Source organism: Tachypleus tridentatus, chromosome 12 (assembly GCF_004210375.1).
Source record: "Tachypleus tridentatus isolate NWPU-2018 chromosome 12, ASM421037v1, whole genome shotgun sequence".
NCBI classification, from domain to species: domain Eukaryota; kingdom Metazoa; phylum Arthropoda; class Merostomata; order Xiphosura; family Limulidae; genus Tachypleus; species Tachypleus tridentatus.
The window spans coordinates 36,355,862-36,371,968 of NC_134836.1; the positions used below are offsets into that span (position 1 = coordinate 36,355,862).

The 16,107-nt window shown below is 33.3% G+C and overlaps 1 protein-coding gene across 2 annotated transcripts; it reads right to left on the minus strand.

Annotated features, from left to right (window-relative positions):
• Window positions 1–758: 758 nt before the first annotated feature.
• LOC143235843 (uncharacterized) lies at window positions 759–15,719 on the minus strand. Of its 2 annotated transcripts, XM_076474078.1 has the most exons (6): window positions 15,455–15,719; window positions 7,896–7,962; window positions 6,671–6,756; window positions 3,955–4,065; window positions 3,448–3,504; window positions 759–2,215 (listed from the first exon to the last, which is right to left on the minus strand). In XM_076474078.1, the coding sequence occupies exons 1-6, from the start codon at window positions 15,542–15,544 to the stop codon at window positions 2,132–2,134; spliced, it is 495 nt and encodes a 164-aa protein (XP_076330193.1). In that variant the 5' UTR covers window positions 15,545–15,719; the 3' UTR covers window positions 759–2,131. The 2 variants fall into 2 exon arrangements, with proteins under 2 accessions (XP_076330193.1, XP_076330194.1); XM_076474079.1 differs by lacking the exon at window positions 759–2,215 and having other exon boundaries at window positions 3,474–3,600.
• Window positions 15,720–16,107: the final 388 nt, after the last annotated feature.

Below are 16,107 nucleotides of genomic sequence, written 5' to 3' on the forward strand. Positions count from 1 at the left end.
ACATGTTTATTGTAAGTGTATTTTATTTAAAAGTAAAAACGCAACACATTTTATTAGCATAAACGACATAAAAATACGCTGAAAATTGGATTTTAAAAAAGATTTTGATGCAACACTATCATATAAAATTTTTATATAGATATTTGTAAGAGGAAACGTTTTTTGTTAAATTTTAACAACAAAAATGCAGAGAAATGAATATTCATCCACGGGAGTCGCTCTTAGTAATGAAAGTGAAAGTCCTGTTTGTTTGTTTGTTTTTGAATTTCGCGCAAAGCTACTCGACAGCTATCTACGCTAGCCGTCTATAATTTTGCAGTGTAAGACTAGAGGGAAGGTAGCTAGTCATCACCACCCACCTCCAACTCTTGGGCTACTCTTTTTACCAACGACTAGTGGGATTGACCGTAACTTTATAACGCCCCCACGGCTGAAATGGCTAGCATGTTTGGTGCGATCGGGATTCGAACCCGCGACCCTCGGATTATGAGTCAAACGCCTTAACACGCTTGGCCATGTCGGGCCCATGAAAAAAGGAATGGATGGACAGTCATTCATTTTCCAAAATTAATTTGTTTGTCGTCTGAGGGTCCCGAATTGGAACCAAACATGCTCGCCCTTTCAGCCGTGGGGGCGTTATAAAGGTACGGTCAATTCCACTATTCGTTGGTAAAAGAGTTGGCGGTGGGTGGTGATGACTAGCTGCTTTCCCTCTAGTCTTACACTGCAAAATTAGGGACGGCTAGCGCAGATATCCCTCATGTAGCTTTGCGCGAAATTCAAAAACAAACAAAAAAACAGAACTTTCACTGTGTAAAACATGTAACTGATGTAAATTTTATTTTCAAAAAATCACTTCCATATTTGTAAATTTTGCTAAATTTATGTTCATTAACGTGTCTGTAACTAAAACTTTATTTTCTATTTATGATCCATGTGTGTGAGACTGCAGAGTAAATATTAAACATGTATTTATATACAGGTAGATTTACATACACACACATATGTGTGTGTGTTTATATATATATATATATTCAAAGTTGAATACGCAATTGAAACATTTTCCATTTTAAATGTATGTGAATTAAAAGCTTTGGACAATATTAACACTATATTTTTACACTGCTTTCTCGTGGCAAATTAATATCCAATTGGGAATGAACCTAAAAATAAAACTTATAGTACATTTAAAAAGGAATTTATCTAAATGTTCTTTCAGTAGAAAATTTTCGACCTTTTCATAGGCTTGTATGTTCTTGATAACTGACGATCTGTTGTAAATGATCTCAGTTTTTATAAAACTAAATTTAGAATATTTTTATTAACAACCTTGTAATGATCTCAGTATAATCTAGTCTCATATCTCATAGATCACATGTTAAAGCTAACAAAGTCACGAACGTTAAATTTCATGTTAATTTAACAACAGAAATTCTTGCCATCAATATAAACTTTACACTTATCACACAAGAGCACTTTCTTCCATGTCACTTTTGGGAATATAAACGGAAAATAAAGAAACTTTGTTGCTTGGAAAAGGACAATAGAGAAACTTATTTAATATATGTATATATATATATATATACATTATAACCGCAAAATATTCAAGCCATAAACCAAAACACATTAATATTTTTTTTAAAAAAAGGGACCCTATAGTTGCTTTTTGTTGTTGTTCTTTATGTGTCTGTTGCTCGGGTTTCTCGGGTTGCTTTGTAGTTCTGTTTTGAAAATCATTTACAGATGCAAAACAGTGGAGAATAAAAATAATATATTAAACTTTTAGAGAAAATTAAAAAAATTACACTATTAAAAAAACTGAAGACTTTACCTAGAGACTTTCTACGAAATAAAAGCGAAACATATATTTGATGAAGCTTTATCTAATTCTTCTGGATTCAGCTTGTCTTTGTTCACATGTTTGATTTACAAACTATTCCCGTTTGCACAGTTTCAGTTTTGTACATTTTCCATTCGTTGTTCCCACACTTCTTAAAATAAAGGTCGAAACTTTAAGTCTCCTGCCATCGTACCAGTGGAAAGAAACACATCTTGTGAGATGGGAAATAATCCCAACATCAACTGAGACGTAATCAGCAATACATCGCTGATAGAAATCAGTCATTCTGTTTCAACATATGGTAATGTCAGAGGTCGTGCTCAGCTTCTTACCCATGGCTTGGTAGTGATGAATGGCACAGATAAGGAAGTAGAACTGTGGAGCAAAATACTATTAGTTTACGACTTTTATATTCATAGAAATACACCAAGTTACTGATTATATTTTATTGTATTCTACAAAATGCACTGAACTAATTATTTTATGTCATTAAAATCTAATATTTTTGTATATGATTTATTTTCGTCCTTATTATCATCGCTAGTCCCTTAACCCAATTTTTGAGAGTGCATGAATGAATAGACACCAGGTTTCTTGATTTATGCAACACCAATTTTATGGTGTGTTACAATTAGTATCGCCATCAAATGAAAAAGTTGCTTTGTAATTTAAAAAAAAACAACAAAAAACGTTATAAATCCTTCAACCCAATAGTGGGGACAAAACTCGTTTGTTTGTTTTAATTTCGCGCAAAGCTACACGAGAACTATTTGCGCTACCCGTCCCTAATTTAGCAGTGTAAGACTAGAGAGAAGGCAGCTAGTCATCACCACCAACCGCCATCTCTTGGGCTACTCTTTTACTAGCGAATAGTGGGATTGACGGCACATTATAACGCCCTTATGGCTGAAAGGGCGAGAAAGTTGGTGTGACGAGGGTGGCAAAGTTCATAATAAGCAAGTTCTCAAAAATCAATTAAGTGTGTTTGTGGTTTTCAGCTCAAGTAGAAGTAGTCGAGCGTCACGGTATGTCATGCATCAGCAAAAAAAAAAAAATAATAATAAAAAAAATGAATCTGAAGTCTATTTGTTTTTGAATTTCCCGCATAGCTTGTTTTTTGAATTTCGCTAGCCGTCCCTAATTTAGTAGTGTAAGACTAGAGGGAAGGCAGCTAGTCATCATCACCCACCGCCAACTCTTGCTATACTTTTTACCAACGAATAGTGAGATTGACCATGACGTTATAACGCCCCCATGGTTGAAAGGGCGAGTATGTTTGATGTGACGGGGATTCGAACCCGCTACCCTTGGATTACGAGTTGAGTGCCTTAACCACCTGATCATGCTGGGCCAAGCATGTTTGGTGTGATGGGAATTTGAACCCGTGACCTTCGGTTCGGAGTCCAGTGCCCTAACCACCTGGCAATGCCGGACCTCTCAGTTATACTTATAAAGCAAGAAAAAATTCCTCTGTTCATAATGGGATGTAATGAATGACAGACCTCTTGTTTTAGGCACAGGTTTTATACTTTTTACTTACATAAAAGCACATTATATCACAAATTAGTAATTAGTAAATCAACTTGTATCAAGAAATTCATACTCACACCTACAAATACTGTAAGGCATGGTGCAACCACCTCCTTTACTAGACCTGCGGTGTACTGAAAAAATAAACCGTTCAATACTCAACTTCTGTTGACTTGTATTTGCCCTTTTCAGAGTTTTAGCTCAATATAATACTGCTGATGCTAAGAACCCTGAAATAACAGAATTGAATTAAATGTTTCTAACAAATAATTATACAAAATAAACTTGTGTTTCTTGGACCTGTTGATAATGTACATGATTCTTGAAACTAGTAATGTACAGAATTACCAACGCTATTTGTACATATGGTTTTATATACTATTATTTTTTACAGTTCCAGATGTCACTAATATAAGAATAGAGAAACTGTTTAGTTTTAGTGTTAATGCATTCAGTCTGCTAACTTAACACGTATGAAATGTAATGGCTAATAGGACATAATGAAGATTTCAACTGACATGTCTATAAATGTTCAGATATTTTCGTTTAGTTAAAAAAAAAAGCGTTTTCAGTCTGAAACGTACCGTTTCTACATCAGCAAAATACACTTCTTCATACATCACTGTCACCGAGGCTAAGCTTAAAAGTATGATGACAAACCAAATGATGCAACCAAGGAGGAATTTCCTTCCATACTACATAGAAAAAAAATAAACATATCACCAGTTTCTTTTTCTATACATATATCAGATCATCCCATAAGTAATGTCTGAAAATGTAATACAGAAAGTGCATCATTATTTCTGTTTTTGTAGAAGGCTTTAATGACTAAAATATGTAGTAGGACGTGTATAAAAATGTTCAAACAAATAAAAGAAACTTGCCCAACTCCACTCTTTCAGATTATTAATCAAATGAACCCTTATGAAGATGGATGTGTCTGAGGAGCACATTAGGCACATAATGCTTTGTGAGCTTAATAAAAGGCAATAGTGCGGCAGAAACTATTCGAAACATTCGAGATGTTTATGGTGTGGAGTCTCTCAATGAAAGAAAATGTTGAAGGTGGTTTCAGAAGTTCAGATCAAGTGACTGTTGAGTTTAATGATGATTTGTTACTGGCTGCACTTGAAGATTTTGCTGTAACAGTTGGAGAAACAGTAGAGAATCTTAATTCAACCCATTCAACAGTTCACCGTCATCTTCAACAGTTCAAAAAGGTGTCAAAACTTGGAAAATTGGCCCCCCATGATTTAATAGAAGCCAACCTTAGAGCAAGAGTGGACATTTACACTTCTCTGCACTCTCGTGAACGTAACTCACCTTTTTTGGACAGGTAAGTGACTGGAGATGAAAATTCGATATTTTATAAAAATATTAAGCGCCGCAGACAATGGCTCAGTGCAGGCAAACTGGCTAAAGCACAGCCCAAAATGGCTCTCCACCCTAGGAAAAGTCTTGTTAAGCGTTTGGTGAGATATTGTTTGTGTGATCCACTTTGAGTCGCTGCTACTCAATGCAACGATTACATTATGCTTCTATTGTTAACAGTTAGAGCTGAATGTTGCACTGGAAGAAATGAGGTCTGCTTTGATCAATCGCAAAGGTGTTGTATTACACCAGGATAATGCACGGCCTCATACAGCAAGGATCACATCTGCAAAGGTTGAAGAGCTAGACTGGGAAAAACTTCCACGTCATTTTTATTCTCCAGACCTTACCCCATCTGATTATCATTTATTCCGAAGTTTATTGATGAAAAAGAACTTGGAACACATGAAGATGTCAACACTACACTCTCTACATTGTTTTCCTCCAAACTCCAAGAATTGTATAAAAGTGGCATTCAGAAGATTGTGAATCGTTGGCAGGAAGTAACTGATAATAATGGAACATAATTATTGATTAAATAACATCAAAAGCGTTTGAGATACTTTCTCTTTTTCTGAATCTAAAATCGGACATTACTTAAGGGATGACAAAAAGTGCTCCCCATTGAAAATGTTGTTAGTTTGTTATATCTTTTACTAGATAGCAGAAACATGTTTAAAACTGTAAGATTTTAGAACGTACTCGTCGAGATCTGTTCAATTATAATATCAAATCCTAATTTTAACGCTGGCTTTCGTAAATAAATGAACTTTTCACGACTTTAGTTACATTTTCTCATAAAAAGTGTAGTGCACTTGCTGCAGTTTTTTTAGATCATCTTATTACAATTAGCCTACAAAATGATCAACCAAGTTTCTCTGCAGTTGTGGTGTCGTTAAAAAATATCTTAGAAATGAGAGAATTGATGTTATGGAATGACCATGTCAATTATCTAATATCAATGCGATTGAAAATTCATGAGTCGAGTTAAACCCATTAATGAAATATCACATGAAAAACATATTTGAATAGATCACATATTTTTCTGTTATCTAATGAAATATATAATAACTTAACAATATTTTAAAAGGGGTCAATTTTTTGTCCACCTGTGTGTGTGTGTTACTGATATTTAATAAACCAGAACAAGCGATGTTGATGACAACAACAAAGCCGATACAGTTAAGGTTTTTACTACCTGTTCAGGCCGTAGGCGGCGGTAAGCCTCGCCACATTTTGATGACATGTATAGCTCTAACTTATGCATAAAAAATTGTTTATTTTAATTCAGTACCTGACATTGAGTGTATCCAATATTTGTAGTTAAAATTGCTCAACATTTAATCTCATAGTACTAAATTTTCTGAAAGAACATGCTCTCAGACTACCCTAGAATTGGTAATATTGTAATGACCGTACCACTCCAAAATTGCTTCCTTCGACAACGCTGTTTAATTTTTTGAGTGTAGAAGACGATTTATGGATAATTTACTGGCGCTAACAAGCATAACGGAAGACTAAGTTAAGACTGGAAAATAGTTACTGTTTGATAAACCTGCGTGTGTTCGGATGCTGTTTATGAAAATGTTTAAAAATGTGTTTCAGAATTAATAAGCTATGAAACGAAAAAAAAACACATTTACATGGTAAAAAAATGATAATCGATAATAACATTATAATCTTTTGAGACGTTCTACATGTTTTTCTTGTAGCAAAGCCACATCGATATCTTACTTATAGTTAAATCAACTATCATATAATTACACATCTGTTCGGTCTCTATTCACTTTTTAGATAATCTGGTTTGTTGAAAATGATTGAAAGTTGAAAAAAATTACTGCTGAAAACAAATATTATTATCATCAAGGCTAAAAGCGACAGTCAATTATTTCATTTTAACAATATCTTAAAATTACATTACGATCTTACCTTGGAATTTTGTAGAAATATCATAGACATCAAAGTAACACAAACTTGGCCCATCACTGACAAAATAATAATTATGAAACGGAATTCTAAAAGTAGAAAGTTGAAATAGAATGTCAAATAAAAATGTAATGGAAACGTGTTTTAGAAAACAATACCTATCTAGAGAGAATTAAGTATATAACAATTCAGGTCTAATTTGCGATAAAGGACATGAAATCGAATTAGGTATGTTTTAATGTTTTTTATCTATTATTTGTAAGGTTTTTAATTCAATAATACGTAGAATATTATCTTCCTTGATAAACATGAAATACAAGAAGAGTTTTCATGTATTGCCTATTTCCTGGATTATTCACTTTCACAACTTTGTTTGCTTCGTCCACACAAAATGATAAAAATGTCTTTCCTTTATATGATTACCAGTTACTATTCAATTAGAAAAATCTGATAAGTGAAAGTTTTTGTAAACAGATGAGTAATAATTGTGTACTTAAGATTATTCAAACCCACAAAACATATGAGAGTACATGGAAAGTAATGAACATCAGTGACACAAATATTCAACGTATTACCATTAATGAACCACGAGCATTGCTGTCGGTGCTGCAGTTCGCTCCTTTTCGTGTACTCTTATAGGTGGCTTATCTTATGCTTTGCAGTAGTTGGCCAGCAAAGAAACATTTATGATGCTACTGTTTACCGCTCTTTCCTTGTACTCACGTAAGGAGAAATCTGTTTTGTATAACCTGGTAATCATGCTTATTTGTTTGTTTCTTTTGGAATTTCGCGCAAAGCTACACTAGGGCTACCTACGCTAGCCGTCCCTAATTTAGCAGTGTAAGACTAGAGGGAAGGCAGCTAGTCATCACCACCCACCGCCAACTCTTGGGCTACTCTTTTACTAACGAATAATGGGATTGACCGTCACATTATGACGCCTCCACGACTGAAAGAGCGAGCATGTTTGGTGCGACGGGGATTCGAACCCGCAACCCTCAGAATGCCTCAACTCACCTGGCCATGCCGGGTCGTTTGATAATCATGCTGGATGGAAAATTTGACTGTTGTTAAGTGCAAAGCTACACAATGAGATATCGGTGTATCGAAACCCGATTTTAGCACTTACTGCTTAGCCACGTGGACCAGATTTGACTGAAATGAGCTAAATAATTCGTGAAATAAACTTAATAATGAAAGTAGAATATTAGAACTAATATCTACTTACCTGTATTATCAAGGAAGTCATCTAGTAGCCCCATTACTTGAAGTACAATAGTTGATATCATTCCTATCTGTGGAAACAAAATACTAAATATAATGATACATCTTCAATCAAAACATACGCTACATCTATATAAAATAGAACATCCAACAGTAAGATAGCTATTTTATAGCTATAACTCACATGGTCAGCATAACAACTGATTATTAACTATTTTTAAAAATAAAAACTTAGGTCTTTCGATGAAAGACTTACACATTGTTTGTCTACGATTCGACAAACGCATGTTTAAGAGTTTAACATTTTCATAACATTGTTTATTAGACAAACCCAAAAATTCGTGTTTCGCTGATAGAATTCCATTTTAATAAAAAAAAAACGGTGACAGTTTGTACTCTGTTACTGACTTCTTTGAATTCATCAAGGTGATAGTTTGTACTCTGTTACTGACTATGCAATTCATCAACAATTGGTACAAACATATTGCTTCTCGAGTTGTTATAATATTCTAGACAATACTGAGATCTTTTGTTTCTGGATGTTTATTTTTTTACATACTGGATATTTGAGTATTCGTAGGTATGCTGAAAACCTCTGAGATTTGTTCCATTAGTTCTATATCCAGTAAAGTTTCCTCTTTTTAAAGTCTGTGAGCTCGTTTCCTTGTAGCATCTTGACACTTTGTAGCAATCCGACATTTATGAATAGACGCAATTTCAGTGGGGACAAACTTGTAAGTAATATACTACAAACCCGTAAGTAATTTACTATAGTCGAAGGCTCTCACATTTTATTTCCCTTCACAATCTAACTAAATTTAGCAATAGTTTCATCAATTCAAGTATCTACAAACGTAAAATAACTTCTGTATTTCCATTGTAGTTCCAAATCAAACATTATATACAGGAATTAGTTACTAATGGGCTTTTAACTTCCAGTGTTGTTAGAGACTATACTGTAAATGTTTTAATCCGGATGTTAGCTGGGAAACGCATGGTGTTAATTAAAATCAAGTGTGATGGAGTACGCCAAGAACGTTCTAGATGACGTCACAAAATTTTAATAATTTTTCGAAATATCATGAGACAAAACTAGAATATAAATATGAGAACGAGCAGTGGACAGTGTACAGACATTGAGTCGATGGAGTGTCAGCCAATCAGTTTAATTTGGTGAAGTATTTGGATCACTGTTAGTTGTTGTGAAAGTCCAGTTACTTGATCGATTAACTGTGAAATTGTACCGAACATCATTTGTGAACTTAAACACTTAAGTCTAAAAGTTTCAATAATGTACAAGTTTCAGTAATGTACAAGTTTCTAGAACTGTTCAGTTCCTTATAGTTACACGGATTAGACTTTGAATTATTTCTACCGAATACTTAAACGAGTCAGCCCAACAAAAGAACAACTTTACAATGCGATAGTAATGGTTAAAGCAAGTTTTTTGGCTACATTGAATCATTTATATTAAGAAACTTTGTAAATATATAAATATTTCGGTGGACTAAACTATATTAAACTTCAGTGACTTTTGTTTGGGAACCAATGAAGTAATTATGTAATAACAACAAACGTGATAAAAATAGGGCATCTTTTGGAAAAACAGAGAAAAACTTAATTTCATCATTTTGTAACAAAATACCTTCGTCCGCAGCGAGACTCTGCATAGACAGGTGGTTAAGGCACTCGACTCGTAATTGCAGAGTCGCGGGTTCGAATCCCCGTCGCACCAAACAGGCTTGCCCTTTGAGTCGTGGGGGCGTTATAATGTTACGGTCAATCCCCCTATTCGTTTGTGAAAGAGTAACCAATGGGTTGGTGATTACTAGGTTGTGGAAAGACGTGGTAAAAACTGTCAAAAGACAAAGCAGACATATCAGAACCTACAGACACAGAAGGTTGTGAGACCTGGGTGTGAAATAAAGAACGCAAGATAGTGCGAACCGATGATATATGCTGATAGTTACATCGTATACTGCCAGAATACCTTCAGTCATACATTAAGAAAAATAAGGCAACTCCTTTGAAAGAGAGTTTTACCTCTGCAGGATTAAAAAACATGGATATGATAAATTGTATTGAAGATCTGCAAACCTAAATTAAGTAAAAAGTATCAACATAATTACAATTTCTACTTTTTTTTCTTACATGGTTTTCCTCTAGTACCAACAATGAGGAATACATTCTGATCACACTCTGGGACCAAAGGTGCACTTTCCTTCTCTTTGTGACAAGTGCTTTTAAAATTACTCAAGAATCCCCCCCCCCCCCCCCCCCCTAATTTTCAATGAAACTACTACATGTTGTGATGGAAAATAAATGGTTTTGCATGGTATAAAGCATATTTTAAAACATTAACACACTTTTACCAAAGCTTCTGGAAAACACCCTTAGTTATTAATGGGTCCATCATCATTAAAATATGTATTAATTTTATGGTAGGGTACTGAATAAACTGTGTAAAGGTCAAAAGCTGCCACAAAAATTGAGATCAAAAGAAGGTAATGGAGAAGAGGAACTTGCAGACCTACAGAGAGATACAGTGAATGGATACATCACAGATACCATGAACATACAAAACATTTCAGCTCATGTACTTTTACCAAAACCCATTATGCATGATATGCCAAATAAACTGAAAACTAAAACTAAAATGTAGAATACTGTTCCAATATTAGCAAAATCATTAACTCCATATCTAATCTGCACTTTGAAACAAAAGTTTAGGACTGCAGCCCAGCATATCAATTATGCATAAATAACTCAATGTTATTTATAAAAGCTGTTAATATTAAGATATTGGCTCTAATGGTGGTAGAGTATTGAAGGAATTAGACATTAAAATATGTTTTAAAACCAAGTTAAGTTCCAATCTGTTAAGAGTTGGAACAATCAGTTGCAACACAATTTTATATTTCTCAGAACTAGAAAAAGGTGAAAGCATACCTTTTTGTCCTTTATAAAAATCCTGTTTACCTTTTCATCAAAATCACCAAAATAAACCCCAATGCAGATACATGTATATTTTTATAAATATGTGCTTTAAACAGAAGAAAAAAAACTAGCAGTCTGAAGTTTACAATTTAGAATAACAAAGTTTGAAAAGCATTAGAGGATGAATAAAATGAATAAAACTAGAAGGTCTATCCAGATAATAAGGTATTACTGGGTTAATAACACTGTTTAACTTCTCTATGCTATTCACTGTAATGTTTTATTTTTTACAATGATGGTCTGACACCCATTAACTTATTAAATGTCGGTTATGTAACAATGTAACCACATTTTCAGTATTTTTTACATACACAGGAAAAAGAAAAAAAAGATTTACTATCACATATAGTAACTTGGACTAATCAATGTCAACCATATAATCCTAAAGTAATCAAACAAATCAAACAAAGTTAAAATAATGTTAATATATTTGGTAGTAAAATAAAATTTAATTATTATAACTTTACCTTACAAAGTTTGAAACTCTAATACAGAATAACAAAACACAGCCTAACCAGTTAACATTAGTTTTATTGTGATGACAACAACTAGTCCTATCAAAAGGCTAATTAACATTTTCTTACCAAACATCTATTTCTTTTGAAGATATGCAGCCAAGTCGTTTTTAAAAAAAAAGATGTTTGGAGCAGTAAAACATTTTTCACATTGCATTATACAAAAAACAAGTGGTAACGTAAACCAAAACTTCTTGTCTACATAATCCAGAATTCTGAGAAAACAACTTCTGGGTAATTCACCCTTTTGCAATAAGTCAAGGGTTAAAGGCCATGTTATCATGTTTGTTGATTTGCATTCAAAATTTTATAATATTGCACATGAGTTAATTTCTTAACTTAAAAGTAAATATTAAAAGAGCACATCTAAATATAGATTTTAGTGAGTCATGAGGTGTGCTGAATGTAGCACTGTTTAAAATTAGATGTTTGTGAGGTCAAAATACTAATTCAATAACTTTGTACAAATCAGGAACTGAAATTACTAATATTGAAAAGTTAGAATATAAAATACGAACCTCGTATATCTTTATTTTGCTGAGATACGGCTTATCTACTGAATTCAATATGGTAGTTCCATTCAACTCGCGTTATTTTTTGAAACAGTCCCTTATGTGCACTCACTTCAACATATGACAGTAAATAACCAATCAACAGCTTAGAATGTCCCCAGTGGTTTCTCTCCTTGCTATTTTAATATTTCAAAAAGCTTTCACATTCTTTCAAACCAAGATTTCAATGAAATAGGTTGTGTCTTTTGTCTGCTCTAAGTTTCATATTTTATAAAATCTAAATAAATTTTAATACGCTTAACACATTATAGTGGAATTTTATGGTATCAGTGTAGCTATTTATAATTTTTGGTTATTCATTTATATAAATATGTGAACCTAAAAAAATATTTTTTTCATATCCTCCTGTGTGCTAAACTTTAAAAGACTTAACAATCTATGTCCAGTAGCAAAACGCTTCCAGGAAAAACAGACAAACAATAGATCACCTCAAATGACTCACTGAATCAGTTTACAAAATATTCAATAACAATCAGGTAACCAGAGATGTATTTAGATGTTAAAAAGCATTTGACAGTGTTTGGCATAAAGCCATTAAATATAAATTAACTAACTTGAAAGTAAATCAAACTATCATCATATGTATATCAAACTTAATAACAGATAGAACATCTCAATATCTTATCAAAATCTTTCAAAATAACTACAGGAGTGCCCCAAGGATCCATCTTCTCACCACTCTTTTACACTACTTTCATTAGCGATATACCTTCTTAGTCAAACTTACACTCACAATTCACAATATGCTGACAACACTGCTATCTGGAGCATTTCTAGAAACCCACTAATGGCCATGCACATGCGCCACATCAAGTTACATAAGTCAGATACGCACAACTGGAAGGTCAATGTAATAAAAACAATATATATGTTAATATATAACATAAAACTAAAGCAACTTAGACTAAACATTTGTATTTTTGTGTCACTCTATGCCGTCATTCTAGCAACAAAAAGCATAATTTATATTTACTTCCTAATATTTTGGTTACGATATTGGTTAAATGACAAACCAACCCCACATGGTTAGCGTATAGAAAATAACAGGAAATATAAAGTCTTACTGAAAACAAATGTTTGAAGTGTATTTAGGAGGTTTTAGAGATTACACAAATAATATTTGAGATATTTTGGGGTGAAGAATAGTTTTTTAATCATAACATGTAATCACTTTGCACTAAGACTAGTAATGAATCACACTATTCTCACAAACAAATATTTAGTTAAAATATTTCATTAAAAACTCTGATATTTTGTGTACAAAAAGCTTGAAATCTCTACTGAAAGTAAAAGATACACATGCTTTATCAAAAGTTATAACACAATTACTTAATGTGTGCAAGCATGTAGATAAACTTGTGTATATTATACTGAGCTCACTAAGAAAGGGTTAATGCAATTCCTACAACTCGTGTTTAAGTTCTGGTCCAAACCTACTTAAACAACCAATCAACTATCTACCCACCATTGTGTCAGACTAGAAAAAAAAAAAAAAAAAAAAAAGAGGTGGGCAGAGCAACTGTCTTTGATTCAGTAATGTTGCAATATCTCACTAAAGAGAAAAAACAGGGTGTTCTTACTTCATTTTCTCGTTTGTCAAAATCAGCAATAAAAGTTCCTAATTTGTACGACACTACAGACTTTGTGTTTGGATATTTTAAGATTATAATTTTCGTGTATTTTCATGTATAAAGTACGAAATATATACATATATATATAACTATTTTTAATTTGAAGTTGTTCTATATATGTTAGCGATTAAAAAGTGAAGTTTAAATTTTGACTTTAAAAAAGCACGATTCGGTATGTTAAAAAGGAAGCTAAGGCTCCCATTTATTCGAGACTTTTTTTGGAAATTTGGTACACATATAGTCACATTATTTTACAAATCTGAAAATTTTCATTTGAAGACTGCTTTCTATAGCTAGCTGATACATTTCCAAAATACAGTACCTTAATGGTAGCCACATAAATTTTATTTGTTTGTTTTGTATTTCGCGCAAAGCTACACGAGGGTTATCTGCGCTAACCGTCCCTAATTTAGTAGTGTAAGACTAGAGGGAAGGCAACTAGCCATCACCACCCACCGTCAACACTTGGGCTACTCTTTCACCAACGAATAGTGGAATTGACCGTCACATTATTGCGTCTCGGAGGCTGAAAGGTCGAGCATTTTTGGTGTAACGGGAATTCGAACCCGCGATTCTCAAGTTGTTAGTCGAGCGCCCTAACCGTCTGAACATGCCGGGCCCATTAAATATAGTTAATTTATTTTTTTAAAAGTAAACATTATTCCTGTTGCGTTTTTGTTATAGCAAATCCACATTGGAATGTCTGGTAGCCTCCGCGGGGAATTAAATCCTGGATTTCAACATTGTAAGTCCGTAGACTTACCGTTGTACTATTAGATAACCCTCACCTTCGTTTACATTTACATTTTAAAATATGCTTAGAAACAGAAAATACATTAATTTTTGAATACTTCATTTATGTTTACCTGATTTATTTTTTTTAATTTACTGATTAAACAGATTCTATGAAGAAATTAATACGACGTAAAGTTATTTTAGTGCTTTCTAAATGTTTGTCATCGTATTTTTCTTGCAGCTACAGCTAAACTTTAAATTTAATATAGAAATAAATAGGATATGTAATGAGTGTAAAATCACCTTATTGTCGCTGCTTCTACATTCCCAAGTCATCCAGTCAACAGGTGAAGAAAAGTCAATAATTTTCACTCATAAATTAGCAGTAAGTTTAACCTGATTGTTCTCAACTATTATAATTAGGACTTTCCAAACATAAATTAATCAGTGTTTGATTATTAAGGCCCACTCTTCAGTAATTCACCCGGTGGCTCAGCAGCAAGTTTGTTAGAAACGGGGTTTCAATATTCGTGGTAAGCCATTGTGTATCCTTATCTTTAACTACAAATAAAGAAATCTTATGTTAATGTTTTCATTTAAATCTAAACTCCCGTTGAAGCTAACAAAATGCAGTTATAAACAGGATTTAACATGAAAAGAAAAAAATCAAAGAGGGTGCATCAGTAGCTGTCTTTTTCTTTCCTCAAGATTTGTGGCCATAAACACGTATATCATTTTACATCACGTTGAGCAGTGTATAGAATAGTATAGAATTAGGGTATCCTGTCTAACAATTCAGGAGGGTGTAATTCTTAATGGAGACCCGACATGGCCAGGTGGTTAAGGCACTCGACTCGTAATACGAGGGTCGCAGGTTTGCATCTCCATCACACCAAACATGCTCGCCCTTTCAGCTGCTGTGATATGACGGTCAATTACACTATTCATAGTTAAGAGAGTAACCACGAGTAGGCCACGCTCGGAACATTGAATATAAATCTAATACTATCTTTTTAGTTATTTTGCATCGTGACAAGTAAGAAATAATAGGTACATGGTTAATTCTAGCCCACGTATAAATCTAAGAATTACGTTTACATTTCATGTACTTACACTGTATAAAACACCAATAGCTATGCTTCCTTTGGTTCCAACTGCTACCTCGGAAAATCGATTAGCACAAAATGAAAAAAGAAACATCATAAATTAATTATTACTCTCTTTAAATTATTAAACTATTGAAGATCTAGTCTTTTAATATTCTGTTTCTTGTTCTTTTCTGTATTTGTAATAAACTTTAAGTACTTAATTTCATGCTAAGCATACATTTAAAGACACTTGCATCAGAACTTCTGAGCGAAGAGATATTACAAATGCGTGCTCCAAGGCTAAGATGCTACAAAATTTACTAAGTGGGTTATCAGCTCAGTTTTTATATGTGGAGAGTCTCGGCGGTCACTTCTGACCGGGTCGAAGCGGTTTTCTGGAACGACACCATCATTTCGTGACACGTCAGATATCTCCTTAATGATAAACGTTATCTTTCCGTATAACATTCAAAGTAACAAATTCATCGCTTTCAGCATACCATTTTTCACACCCATGCATTATAGCTGTAATAAACATAAAATCGGCTATTTATGGTAGAGTCTTTTATTTATGAATTTGTAATGTATTCTTTGTGGGTATTTGTTTAAAAAGAGAAAAAAAAATTGTGTGAAAATTTCAACAGGTAAGAAACAGTTTTGAAAATGCAGTCTTAAGAT

Coding starts and splice junctions, on each gene's coding strand:
- LOC143235843 (XM_076474078.1), bottom strand. CDS start 15,544: ATGATGTTTCTTTTTTCATTTTGTGCTAATCGATTTTCCGAGGTAGCA. Junction 4,066..6,670: donor TATTTCTACAAAATTCCAAG/GTAAGATCGTAA, acceptor TTTTCTATGTAG/TATGGAAGGAAATTCCTCCT. Junction 3,505..3,954: donor ATTTTGCTGATGTAGAAACG/GTACGTTTCAGA, acceptor TTATTTTTTCAG/TACACCGCAGGTCTAGTAAA.